This window comes from Ahaetulla prasina, chromosome 4 (genome assembly GCF_028640845.1).
Source record: "Ahaetulla prasina isolate Xishuangbanna chromosome 4, ASM2864084v1, whole genome shotgun sequence".
Classification (NCBI taxonomy): domain Eukaryota; kingdom Metazoa; phylum Chordata; class Lepidosauria; order Squamata; family Colubridae; genus Ahaetulla; species Ahaetulla prasina.
In genome coordinates, this window is record NC_080542.1 from 37276937 (window position 1) to 37290457 (window position 13521).

Sequence of the window (13521 nt, forward strand, 5' to 3'; positions counted from 1 at the left end):
CTCTTCATAGCAATAATTTAATGGCAATTTGCCAGCTTTGTCAGTAACCTATGCAAAACATTGCTCTGTGTTTGGGACCTGTAGAATAAGTGGCATATGCAAAAGAATAAATAAGATAGCACAATTAAAAAGGCCTTAAATAATTATAATAGTAAAAATGTAACTTGGATGAGTTAGGCTAATACTGAGAACATTTCCACAAATATTATTTTTCTTTTGATTAGTTAGTATCTTTAAGAGGCATCTAAATATTTTGAAGGGGCCACTGTACCAGATATAAATGAGATTTGACCTACAATTTTTTTATTGCTTGGTGCCATTTTACTCAAATGTAAAGATAGCATATTTAGGAGAATTGTACAGACAATTCTCTTTTCTCTCTGTTCCTCCTCCTCCCTTTGCTAGAGAGACTATCACTCTCCTTTGTGCCAAGTGTTTCCTACAATTCCTCCCCTGTGACAACTCTAGTTTCAAAATAACCTCTTAAGACCAAACAAAGAAAAAAAAATCCTTCTCTTTCCCAAAAACAAAATAAAAAAGTTGTACAATTCTTGTTCCTTCTCTCTCTCATTGTCTTTTTCTCTGTATATATATTGTACTATATTGCATGCATCCTAATCCTATTATAAGTGTTGGGTGCATAGTATACTGATGGCTGTGCCTGTAGGCTGTATCCACAAGAATGTATTGTGTTATATTTAAAATATATATTAAAAAGGATGTATATTAAAAGGACTAAACTACTATGGCCCCTATAAAGGGCAGGATTGCGTTCATGAGCCTGGCCCTGGCATTCTCTCCACTTCTCTCCTGTCCAAAGTAATGACCTGAGTAAAATTCAATATGACCGAGAGAACTATGCAAGCGTATTATAGAAATGCAAGGGGGAGAGCCTGGGAGTGGGGTGAAACTCAGGTCAGCGCGTCTAACAAATATTAAAATGTTGGAGGCGCTCGGGACACGCCTAGCTGTTTAACAAAGACTGACAAACTATGGAGATTAATACGAAAACTTGCCAGTATCCGAATAGAAAAGACTCAGTTAGGCCTAAGGCTGCTTGAAAGCTAGTACCCCAATATACTGTAAGCTTTAAAAGCAGAAAGAAAGAAAGAAAGAAAGAAAGAAAGAAAGAAAGAAAGAAAGAAAGAAAGAAAAGAGAAAAACAAAGAAAAGCGAAAAACAAAAGAAAGCAAAAAAGAAAGAAAGTAAAAAGAAAGAAAGAAAAGCGAAAAAGAAAGAAAGAGAGAGAAAGACTTTTGGAGAAAATAATATCTGATATGGAGGAGGGGAAGATATAAACGAAGGATCTACTTTTCTGGTTGGTATTAGGGTTGCATGGCAAGGGGTGGATTGCGGTTGAAGTGGTTGGGATAGTCGGCTGCATTTTGTATCCTAGCTGGCAGTGAGCACACTGATTTTTGTAACTGTGGGAAAAGGGAACGGGAGTGACTTCGAGAATATTTAAGGAGCTTTGAGGACTATGAAACTGGGATTTGGGGTAAAGACGCTTATGGATCAGTCCCTGAAGCTCCTTGGGTTCATGCTGGCAAAGGGTGCTATGAATCCACCCTCCTCCGAAGTCAACATAGTTCTAGTCCGAAAGAGGATAGCCATAAGCATTGTGACTATTTTGCGCAACCCCCTCCCTCCGAAAATGGAAAAGGGCACAAACTTTCTTTACTAGAGTGACATTATTTTGCAATGTCTTAAGATGCAATGTTCGGGCAGGTGCTTTCTCTATATATGTTGATGAGAGAGACTCCCCTTGGAATCCCCTTTTCTCACAGGATCCAGAAAAGTGAGCCCCCTTTGAAAGCAACCCTTCCCAACCATTCTCTCCCATCTACTTAATTTTATTGCATTTTGCAAATAGGAACCTTAGCCACTTTTTGCGATGAGGTTGGTTTTTTTTAAAGCCTCATTAACTTTTCCTTTTGAAATGCAGAAGTCGCTTGACTAAATCTCTCTTTCCAAACTTCCGAAAAGTTAAGACACTTTTATTAGAGCAATCGAAAATGCTTCCTCTCCCTCACCCAATTAAGCGCAGAAGGTTAGGGGGCGGGGAGGAATTGCGAAGGGGAGGGGGGCAAGAGACGGGAACGTTGTTGTTTCTTTTGATTTCGGGGTTTGTGTGCTTTGGAAGAGCAAAGTGTGAACATTTCTGCTAAACGCTAGGGGTGCTGGTGACACTGGATAACCCCCTCCCCACATTTGTCTATTTGAACAACGAATTTTTAAAACTTGTACCGACATTTCTGTTTTTGTTTGTTTGTTTTAAAAGACAAAATTATTCTCATTTTTCGTTTCCTGGAAAGCCTGTATCTTAAAGGAAACTCGGATAGAATGTACATATAACACCTCCCCTCCCAAAAACAGGCAAGGGAAAAATGGAAAAGATCCAGATCAGAAGAAAAACAAGTGTTGGTGTCTGAAAGATGTAACTAGTGTGCATCCATATTTGGTAAACTTTCTTGAAGAGTGCAGGAATTTCTTTTCAACTTTGATCACAAGAATTGAAAAAAGCTTACTTCTGAAGTAAGCCTCACTCATTGATCTCTATTCCTCATTAAGTTGGCTTTGATTTTTTTTTTAACTGAAGATTTGTAGCTTAGTTCTTAATGCCCTTTAATGTTCATCTGCCAATGAGATTTGTATGCTTGGAAAGGTATATGTTCCCCACTATAAAGACAAAATGATATGTTGACACTCCATTTTTCGATGTAGATAGTCAATTTGGACATAGTTAAAAGAAAGTTCTGCTGAAAATGGATTTAAAATATTTAAAATACGCTTATTTACATTGAATAATTAAAATATTCAATATTATTATTAGAAATTTTATTTTTGGAAAAAAGGAACAAGAACACATTTCTCATATGAGGGTTGTTTTTTTTTTTTTTGGCTAGGAGGGTGGAGGGATATTGTTTGGTAGGAAGTTCAGAAGGAGGGAAAACCGGAAAATAATAGTGATAAGTTTAGTCACATTTCCTTTCAAATGTTTTGTTTTGTCTGAAATTAATACTGTATTTATTCCTGAAGCGAATAGTTTTGCTTTCCAAAATGCAACACACCCTACACAGTTTAGGTGAGAAAAAATTTGTATTAGTCAGTAAAAATTATTCCTAAATGCATGTGTGTAGAATAGAATGTTGTGCTTACATATTCTGCTGATAAAGAATATATCCGGAGAAGGCCATATACTGATAATTTTATCCAGAGGGTCTAGCAGTTCAATCCCAACCTCAGAGGAAAATGAATAAATTGTTCTTCTGATAAATAAGCCTGGCTATCAGAAAAGCTTCTTCTTTCTGCTGTAACAGTGAAAAATCCTATGACCAATTTAGGAGTAGAGAACCTGAATTCAGTAAGGCTTAGGGACAATTAGTAACACATCCTAAAACAATACTGGGGTTATTTTGTCTCTTTCAAATGTGTGCCTACAGCTTTCCTCTTTCCTACCTAGAGAAGATGAATGGTTTACCCAGGATACATATTTTATTGTTTTATATCCCCATTTTGGTTGGAGGACTGCAATTACATTTCTTTGATCTTTTCTCTTCTTCATTTTTCTGGGATTTAAAGGAAATGTGAAGAAAAAAGAACCACACCCTACTTTCCTGTCTACCTCTAAAATTATTTCCAGATTTCCCTGTCTTTTCTTCTCTATTTCTCATTTTATGCAAAGTAGTTATCCAGATGCCTAAAAAATCTTTGCAATGTCTGGAAGTTATTTACTACCACAAAGTCATGCAAAGGAGTGATTTTCGTTTTAATGAAAGAATAAATCTTGTTGAATTAGATTCAAAATGAATTTCTTTTTATTTAATGTTCCTCTTTAACCGGTGGATTTCAGATTATGTTTCTAAAGATGCATGCCCTTTTGTGATGGATGAAACTGTAATGGATTCTACTATAGTTTCTGGCTAATTTGCACTATTTTACAAATGCCCACAATTCCAGAGTTTCTTTTGAAACTAGACCATTGTTTTTCCTAATGCCAACCTTTTGGCTGAAAACTAACATTTTTCTCCCTTTTTGGCAAAGGAGAAGGTCTCTCTGTCTTCTGTATGTACCCTGTAGATCCGAATTTGTGTAAAAGAAGCTGTCTCACAAATTCGCATCTAGGGGAATATGTAGTTGACACAAACCCTACGGAGCGGAGCCCAGCCTTAAAGAAAGAAGAAGGAGAGAAAAAAAGGAGAATAAATCGTTAAAGACATTTGTTTCTTAAGAAGATTTTTCCTTTTTTGTGTGTGTTGCCATTGGTACACCTTCTTCTGTGAGGTTTTACATATATACATACATACATGTGTATACATTTATACACATTTATATATTTAATTTATAAATTTATATATTTAATTTATAAATTTATAATTTAAATTTATATAATTATATAAACAGCACCTATCTCAGATGTTTTTTCCCACTTTTTATTGTCATCTAAAGATTAATTTTTTTCCCTATTGCATTGAAAGCTTATTGGGAAAGAAATCCCAGTAGAAGAAACAGATCCCTGCCCCGTGGAGTTTACAAAAGGAAGATGGGGCAGTGCGGTATAATGAAAAGGGACTCTCAGGATATTTGTGAGTTAGGGATATGTTTATCGGTACACACACACACACACACACACACACACACACACACACACACACACACACGCGTATGTGCGTGCATTTGTGTTGTATATAGAAACCCTGTAACCTCTTTCCAAACTTTTTAAAAATCGGATTTCTTCAGTTAATGCCCATCACAATCTGATGAAATTAATCCCAATTCTTTCTTCTTCTGCTTAAGGTTTATACAATTTTTATCTTGTAAACATGGGAAAGAGAACCAGTTTAAACCAGAAGCTTGCTGTCATTTAAAGGATGGGTAACTCGAATTGGTTAATGATGTTTCTATCGATCCCAAATAACCTCTATCTATCTTTGCCACTGGTTTGACTCGCTCACAAAATTTAAGCAGAGGCAAGAAAATGAATATCCTACAAACCCGTAGAATCCCGTTCTTTTCACTCGTTTCATATTTGTTCTCAACAAACTTCTTTGATTTTTTAAAATTGATTTTAAATATTCGCTACGGAGAGACATTGGATGTATTGACTTTTGACAAAATATGCGCGGACAAGTCGGGTAGGAATGGGAGTTTAGGATATTGTGTCTTCCTAATTTTGGAGAAATTTTGGAATATCCGATTTTGGTGTGTGTGTGAAATTAAAATATTACTATCGTTTTTAAAATATCAAAAAAGAATGCAAAGTACCGATTATTCGTACCGCAATGCAGAATCCTATTTATATCCCAATATATTTTACAGATAAAATAAATCCAAATGACTTCAAAGCAACTTGCTTTCAAGTTGAATGCGAGGTGGTATCGGAAAGGCTAAAAGTGCGCCCCCACCCTTTCCTTCTTCTTGATTATTTCCTTATCCGGGAATCCCAAGCTACCCCTCTATTGGTTCATGGGGTCACATGGACAGCTAACTTTGTTCATTTGACGGCAAAAGTAGGAGGGCTCTGCGAAACAGGAAAACGAGAAGGGGAGGGGAAGGAAGGGCGAGGGGGGAAGGGGAGGGGGGCGAAGAAATAGGAATAAATTTTAGTATATTTTTGGGGTGTGCGTGTGTGTGAGTGAGCAAGTGTGCGTGCCGGCGCGCGCGCGCTCTTGCAATTCCAAAATTAATGGCCATGAGTTCTTTCTTGATCAACTCCAACTATGTGGACCCCAAATTCCCACCATGCGAAGAATATTCCCAGCACGATTACCTTCCCAGTCATACTCCGGAATATTTCAGCGGCCAGAGGCGACAGGAGAACTCTTTCCAACACGAGGCGTTGTACCCAGCGCGGTCCGCCTGTAACCAACCATCCTATCCTCCATGTCAGGGCTCTGGGCACCAGCCACCGGTCCTCTCCCCCAGGAGCCAACACGCTCCGGCTGGACTTCAGAACCATCTCTCCGAACCAAATCATACTTGCGAATCCATCACGCCAAGCCCACCGCCTTCCTGTAGCCAAAACTCTCTCAACCAAAGCCCTGGCAAAGAGCCGGTAGTTTATCCTTGGATGAAGAAGGTTCATGTTAGCACGGGTAAGTGAACCTTAAAGAGCTGTTCGCTTTATACTAACCTGCACCTCAAAGTCTCGTTGGGAAGAGAGGGAAAAAAGGCTTATTGCCCCCGTTGTAAAAGAACCATTCCCCTTGGAGATTTATGGTCTCCCTGTTTGCAGAGCGCTATAATTACATCCTCCATAAATTTTTATTGCTCTTCTTGGCCAACTGCCTTTGAAGTCCCTGTTAACATCCTTCTCCAAAATCTCTTTCTTCCTTTCCTTTCCTTTCCTTTCCTTTCCTTTCCTTTCCTTTCCTTTCCTTTCCTTTCCTTTCCTATCCTATCCTATCCTATCCTATCCTATCCTATCCTATCCTACTCTTTCCTTTTTCCTTTCATTCTTTCCACTGGAAAATTTTTGATTTGTGGGATTTTTAAAAGCTCAGTTTGTACGTCTCTTTTTCCAATCCCTCTCTTGAAAAGCCCCTCTCTTGACGGTTTTTCACAGCCTCTTTTCATAGCATTGAAGGTGGCTATATAGTGGAATTAGAGAAAAGATGATTTAGTATGAAAGAGTATGTTACATGCCAGCAGAAACTTTGTAGAACTTTGGGGTATACACTTAACTCTTCAGTACCCGCGGATGAATATTACTTTGCTCTGGGGCACTTAAATTGCTGCCCCTGAGCTTATTAATGCCTATTCACTGTGAGTGTTTTCGAGGTACTTATACTGGTTATCAGTCCAATAAGACGAGATTTAACTGCACTCTACATTTCACTCCTATCGTTGATGGATTCGTTATGAGATAGTCGGCACGTGTAAATACAGGCCTCTTTCTCTGATTTCTGCTTATAATTGCTTATAAATTTAAAAGTGGCCTGCTATCCATAATTTAACGAAGAGAGTCTGCTGTCACTCTTTCTCAGCAGTGATAACAAATACTCTTAACAATAGTAAGTTAATGGGTTTATTATAGATTAACTTTAAAGCCTTGTTGTTCAACTGCTTTGAAGAACTCAGCTACCCTCCCTTAGGGTGGGAATGAAGTGAAGTTTTTTAATTGCAGGATGTATAAAATTTAAGGCTGTGCAAGGCTGGAGGAAGAGGGAAGGTTCCAGTCCTTATTAAAGGCTTTGAACTCCAGGAAAACTAAAAATAAAAAAATAGAACGATTGAACAGATATTCTATTTCAAATTTTTCAATTAAGCCTGTTTCATTTTAAAAACGCTGTGATTCATTCTCTGCACCCACTATGTATTTCTGTAATCCTATCCCGGGTGGATTTATTCAAAAGTAAACTGTACTAAATGCAACGGGATGTGTCTAGTGGGCCGCTAGAAATTTGAGTCTGTAATAATATCCTAGATATGTCAGAATGGCCCCGAAGGGAGGAAAGAAGGAAGGTAGGAAGGAAGGAAGGAAGGAAGGAAGGAAGGAAGGAAGGAAGGATTCAAAATCTTGACCAGATTTGGGGCGGGGGACCTGCGGTTTGCGATTTGTTTTTGTGGTCTGCTTGACTATCACTTGCAAAAGACTGAGGGCAGTGAAGACCGTTCTTGTTTTGTTTTAAAGAGGCAGAAGAGTAACCTTCACACTCCCCCATTCCGCCCTTGTTCTTTTCTCCTCCCTCCTCCCCGCTTCTTTTGTGCCTCTTCTTCCAGTCAACCCCAACTACACCGGAGGGGAGCCTAAGCGCTCCAGGACAGCCTACACGCGGCAGCAAGTGCTGGAGCTGGAGAAAGAATTTCACTACAATCGCTACCTCACCCGGAGGCGAAGGGTGGAAATCGCTCACTCCCTTTGCCTGTCCGAGCGCCAGATCAAGATATGGTTTCAAAACCGGCGGATGAAATGGAAAAAAGACCACAAGTTACCCAATACTAAGATTCGATCAAATGCTGCTGCCAACCTGCCGGTGCCAGGCGGAGCAGGAGGCCCTCAGGACCGAACCAATGGGCCGACCCCGAAAGCCACCCCCAACCTATAACCATCCTTGAGCGCAACCTGAGAGTGTATGTGTGGGTGCGCGCGCGCGCGCGCGCCCATTCTTATATGTGTTTGTGTGTGTGTGTGTGCGCGCGCGTGTGTTGGGGGGGCGGGGTGTATATGAATGCGTGTGCTAAGAAGTGATTATGGAACGGAAGGTAGCTTTGTGGCTTTACTGTTCCCTGAGAAGAAAGATGGGGGCCATTGGGGATAGGGAGGGAGGTGGGTGGGATCACTATTTATACGAGGAAGAGGAAACAAAGGAGTAGGGGGGTGGTTTCTCACTGGCCGGCTTGTGTTTGGGGGTAGTTTCTCTGTTCTACTGTATAGAAGGTAGGGGTTTCCAGATTTGGCTAAGATGGATCCCTTCTTCATCCTTAATCAAGCCAAACTCTGGCCCATTTGTCATGTTTACTCTCCCGTACAAACGAAGGACCTTATGCCAGCCATTAGCTCGACAGCCAGAGTCATCTTTAATAAATGAGGCTTGGTTTCACCTAAGGAGGACTAGACTCTCTCTCTCTCTCCCTCTCCATCTTCCTTTCTTTCTGTCTCCTCTTTCACATCCCATCCTTATTGCTCCTTCTGTCCCCCCTCCCCCATTATCCATCCTCACCTTCCACAGAACCCATCCTAGAGACAGAGGGCTGATCAAGATTACCAAAAGCTGTTTTAATGCAGTCATGGATGGAAGGATGATTAGAATTGGGGGTGGGGGTAGGAGAGTGACATTTCCCCAAACCCTCTAAGGATATAATTGGCTGGTGAATGTAGTAAGGAAAGGGCCCAAAATGAACAAACAAAACAAAATGAGAAGAGCAACAAAAAATGGGGAGGGGGGGTCTTGAAATAATAAAGCCATTAAAAATGGGTGCTTCTTTGGGTTAATTACATAACATGGGAAAAGTGGAAAGCCAAGAGTGTTGTGCATTTCAGTCCATAAAGTTGATGATAAGGCCATCTGCGTTCCAGTAGCCATTAAAATTGGAGGGGGGGGGGCTTATAAATAAGAGCACCCCTCTGGTGTCCTTATACCTGATTTTGGACCAAATAATGTATGCTTAAAGATGGGACTTCAGGGAATTCCCCTGGGAAGTTAGGGGTGAAGGGAAGACATATATATGACCTCTGTACCTTCCCTGCATCCTTTTTTCACAGGCACAAACCCTTTCTTCCCTTCCCTTTCCTCTAAGACATTCCAAAATGAGGTGATGCCAGAGAACTCTGTGGAGGGAGAGAAGAAGCCTCTTTCTTTTGCTTTTGTATAATTACTTCTTGCTGTTTTGTGTGATATCCATGCAAACCTGTATATAGAATACCACAAAATAAAACATTTTATTGTGAACACGACTCTTCGTTTTTTAGAATCTGTTAACAGCAGCTAGAATACTGACAGGGTTCCTTTGTTGTGATTGTTCACCTCCCCTCTCCATGTAAATTCCACCACTTTTGGGTTGTAGCAGATTTCAACTGTCAATTTTAAAACCTAAACTTCTCTGACAAATGAAAAATGCTTGACCATAGGCTATATTTTCCTTTACTACAGCTCAGGCTTAGAAAGAATGATTTATTTTGTAAGTATGTGTCAGGGTGGTTACATTTTGATTTTTAAACTGGTTCAAAAAAATGCCACAGTATTAGATTTCTACCTGATAACTGATAATAAGAGGGCAGACTTACATTCTCCATGAAATTTATCCCTTCCCTCCACCCCCCCCTTTTTTTTAAAAAAAAAAAGCTACCTTCTTTAAGGTATTTACTGCATTTTATGATTATAATTTTTTGCACAGATGTTTCTTGGTGTTTGCAGGTTTTTCTGTGTATTTTTATATTACAAAGGAGCCAGCCACTGCAATAGCTCAAACTCTGACAAGCAAATAGATAATCAAGAAGACAAATGACTTCTTTTGTGCTCCATAGCTCTTGTATTAATTTTCATTTTCTTTCCCATATAAAGTATCGAAAATACTGTTTAGGATGAAATAGCATTCCACTTCCAAGTTACAAACTCTGTGTGAGTGTGTGTGTTTATGTGGGTGGATGTGTATGGTGGTGATACAAGCTAGTGTAAAGAAAACTCTTAAATTCTTTTTAAAAGAGTGGGGGGGGGAGAGAGAGAATGCACAGAGTTATACCATTAATGTAGGTCTTAATTTATTTGATCATGTAGGTAGAATTCATCCAGAAGTTCTCTGCCAGAAGACCTGTAAAAATGAAGGTCACATTCATTTTAATGGAGTTTGTGCAAGAGAAATTCCGCTTGCTTTCTATCCTGAGAAATGCCTCAGAGAAAGTAATTTCCATGGGAGAGTTAACTATTCTATAACCTTCCTTTAGGCTATATTTTTTTATCCATTATTCAAACTGAGTGTTATTTTACTGCTTTATTGTATTATCAAAACATGCATCTCAGTAGGATTTATTCACAGTCCACATGTCTATTTTTAATTTAATTTTAATAGGTTGAATCCAAAGTTGGTCATGCTTAGAGCATACCAACTGAAATCAATGAGACTTAAACAACTCTAACAAGCAGATCCCATTAGTTTCACAGGATCTAATATAATTGTATTGCTCACCTTTCATGTAACAGATAGACAGATAAATAAATAAATATCATATCAAAGTTGAAGCAAAAATTCATGACCTCATGAGAATTTTGTTATATTTAAAGTCATTTAATTCTATGATAGCTGAGATAATAATTGCAAACTTAAGTCTCATTGATTTTGGTGAGACTACTCTAAATCAAATTAAGAATGGGTCAAACCATACCCTCAATTAATCCTTTACTAAGAAATTTGAGATTGCTAAACTGTGCACTGTCCAGTTAACCCACTGCTTTTTAATAGAACTACAACTCAAAAAACAGCCATAATGCTGTGAATCATGTACACCACCCAGGGTCACTCTGTGTGTGAGATGGAGAGTTTCTAAATCTTATATATAAATAAAATAAATAAATAAACCTGCAACAGATCCTTTGTTATGGAAATTAATGGGACTAACTTATAAGTAAATATGGTGTCTGCAGGATGTCTTGGGACAGTTATATATGCAGGAACAGAGGGAAGCACCTGCACCATGCACCTACAGAAAAGAGAATTTGTTTATAACAATATATTTAATTAATTCCCCCTACCCCATATTTCTTATGGATTAATACTTGAGGAAAATGTCAGTTCAAGTATTTGGTAGATTTTTTATTGTTTTTGGAATATTCAGAACACATCTGGTGGTGACAGGCTTGAGGAAGGCTCAAAAGAAAATTATAATTGTATTCCATACTGATTTTATATTATTGCTATACTGAAGTGGAGCAAATGTTTTTAAAGCATGATTACCACCCCCACCCCACACCCGTGACCCCCAGAACTCTTGGTAGCTAGACCACATTGTTTTAACTTCTCTTAATTCTGTGATATTGGGTGAGTTCTCTTCAATGTGTAGGGCTACCACAAGTCCTTCTCCCTTCTACGTTCCCAAACAAAACTTTAAAGTATATACTGGTAAGAATGCAGCTCCTATAGAATCAAATCAAAGCTGGAGAGTGTGAATAGATTTTAGGGTGGGGATTTCTATAGCCTCCAAAAGTTCACAGGCATTGAAAGCAGACAGGAGCTGAGAAAAATGTGAGAATTATGCGGGGAAAAATCATTAATCATTTCTTTTCTTCAAATACTTATCCTTTTCCTATTGTTATTCAACAGCAAACCTCTACAGACCTTCTGTTGGGAAAAAAAGAGAGCACCCGGGAGCCTTGAATCTTTTAAGATATCTTCCAGGAGATAATATTCTCTGAAATATATATTAAAAATTGAGCACTTTTTTATTTTAATGGAAGACTTGACTTCAAATATGAATATGATCAGCTTTAAACATCTGGAAAAAAATCCTGTGAAGCTAAAAAGGTAATATATGTAAAATAATATACCTATATATAGAATTATTTAAAAGCTTGGGTTGCTCTTTTGAAACTGCATATTGCTTGGGTTTTAAGAACGAAAGGGGGCAGGGACAATGTCAAATGTCTTCTCTTAAAATTGTGTCCGTGGTGAAGCTGGATTCTATGTCGACTTATTCATTCCAAAGCAATGATCTCCGAGTACTATGGTCTGTCTTTTCCGCAAGTGTTTTTGTAGAATTTTCAGTTCTGGAAGAAAGCAGTTTTTATTTTCACCAAAAGAACAAAGAAAAAACACAATTAATTTAATTTGTTTCCTGATTATGTGAGATTTCTAGAATTTAGTTTTCTGTGCAAGATTTATTTTGTTTTAATACTTGCTTTTGGTAGAACTGATAACACAGAAGGCATCAGAATTAAGAAGCTCCCTATTTTTATTTCTCTGTAGATGTACTTCCTATAAATTTTTTTCCAGGTATAAGATCACTTCATAATTGCAATTTACTAGCAGCTAGTAAATTGCTGCTAAAATGCATGTGTTTTATATGAAGTTTTTAACATTTTTTTGGAAGAAACATGAGCGATAGATTTTGCCTATCTACCTACCCATCCATCATTTATCTATCTATCTATCTATCTATCTATCTATCTATCTATCTATCTATCTATCTATCTATCTATCTATCTATCTATCTATCTATCTGCATTTCAAGGTGTTTATATTAAACAAACACAGTTAAAATTTGACCCTGGTGAGGTGCAGAGTGAGTGCTGAGTTCATCCAAGGGACACATTTTCTGAATGATTAGCCTGGTATTGCAACTACAGAATGACCTCTCCAAACCCCTTGACCTTTTCAGGATTGGACATTGCGCCATATAGCATGGCTCACACAGAAGCAGGGTAGGCTAAATCAAACTCTGGAGACCAACCTGAAAACTCTCAGCAAAAACAGAGTTTCTGCTTTCACCTTTCCCTCACCCAGATTTCCTTCTGTTTCTTCTAGAGCTTGTTAATTTTTCCTGTAGTTGAATTATGTTGTCTGAAGGTTTTTGTTTTGTTTTTTGGTAGATTTTGCTGCTGAATCGCAAGAGAAGTCCTCCTTCACAATGAATGGGAGTTGTGAAAAAGTTAGGCTGGTTTGATTGATGATTGAATTTAATGTGCTCTTATCTTACTTTGGTCTACTTGAATTTAATTATGAATAGAGACAATTTCTCTGTCCCAAAGTACCTGGATATAACTTTGTCATCATCAGACGTGATAACAAGAATCACAGTGATAGTTGTAGAAGTAGCAATGCTGTGGCTTTCCCTTGCTTCTCAAATGGGTTGATTCTTTCACTTTTTTCTTCCCTGCAAGAACAGGCAACTTTTGATGACTAGATGTCTCTCATAACCATCTTAAGATTCACCAACAGGAATGTAGAGGGAAGATTTTTATTCTTCTCTCACTGTCTTCCTCATCCTTTTTGAGAAAGATTATCTCTAATACCTCAAAAATGTTTTAACAACTCAGTCTCTCCCTCCTGCCTGAAAAATCTTTGATGGTCCAGAGTTCGATAAATATA

At 38.3% G+C, this 13521-nt stretch overlaps 2 protein-coding genes across 3 annotated transcripts in view; both read left to right on the forward strand.

The window, feature by feature from the left end:
• HOXB3 (homeobox B3) overlaps window positions 1–13521 on the forward strand; it is an 81036-nt gene that overhangs the window by 30840 nt on the left and 36675 nt on the right. Inside the window, exon 2 of the mRNA XM_058183997.1 lies at window positions 11758–11958. The gene's annotated coding sequence lies outside the window, so the exon portion shown is untranslated. The remainder of the gene's footprint in view (window positions 1–11757; window positions 11959–13521) is intronic.
• Window positions 5592–9386, forward strand: HOXB4 (homeobox B4). 2 transcript variants are annotated; one of them, XM_058184005.1, is made up of 3 exons: window positions 5592–6095; window positions 7723–8073; window positions 9206–9386. In XM_058184005.1, exons 1-2 carry the CDS (start codon window positions 5687–5689, stop codon window positions 8046–8048), a joined length of 735 nt encoding a protein of 244 aa, XP_058039988.1. In that variant the 5' UTR covers window positions 5592–5686; the 3' UTR covers window positions 8049–8073; window positions 9206–9386. The 2 variants fall into 2 exon arrangements, with proteins under 2 accessions (XP_058039988.1, XP_058039987.1); XM_058184004.1 differs by having other exon boundaries at window positions 7723–9386.

What these genes read in the sequence shown, in the direction of transcription:
- HOXB4 (XM_058184004.1), top strand. Translation starts at nt 5,687, where the DNA reads ATGGCCATGAGTTCTTTCTTGATCAACTCCAACTATGTGGACCCCAAA. An exon ending in GAAGGTTCATGTTAGCACGG is followed by an intron (nt 6,096 to 7,722) that starts GTAAGTGAACCT and finishes CTCTTCTTCCAG; the next exon opens with TCAACCCCAACTACACCGGA.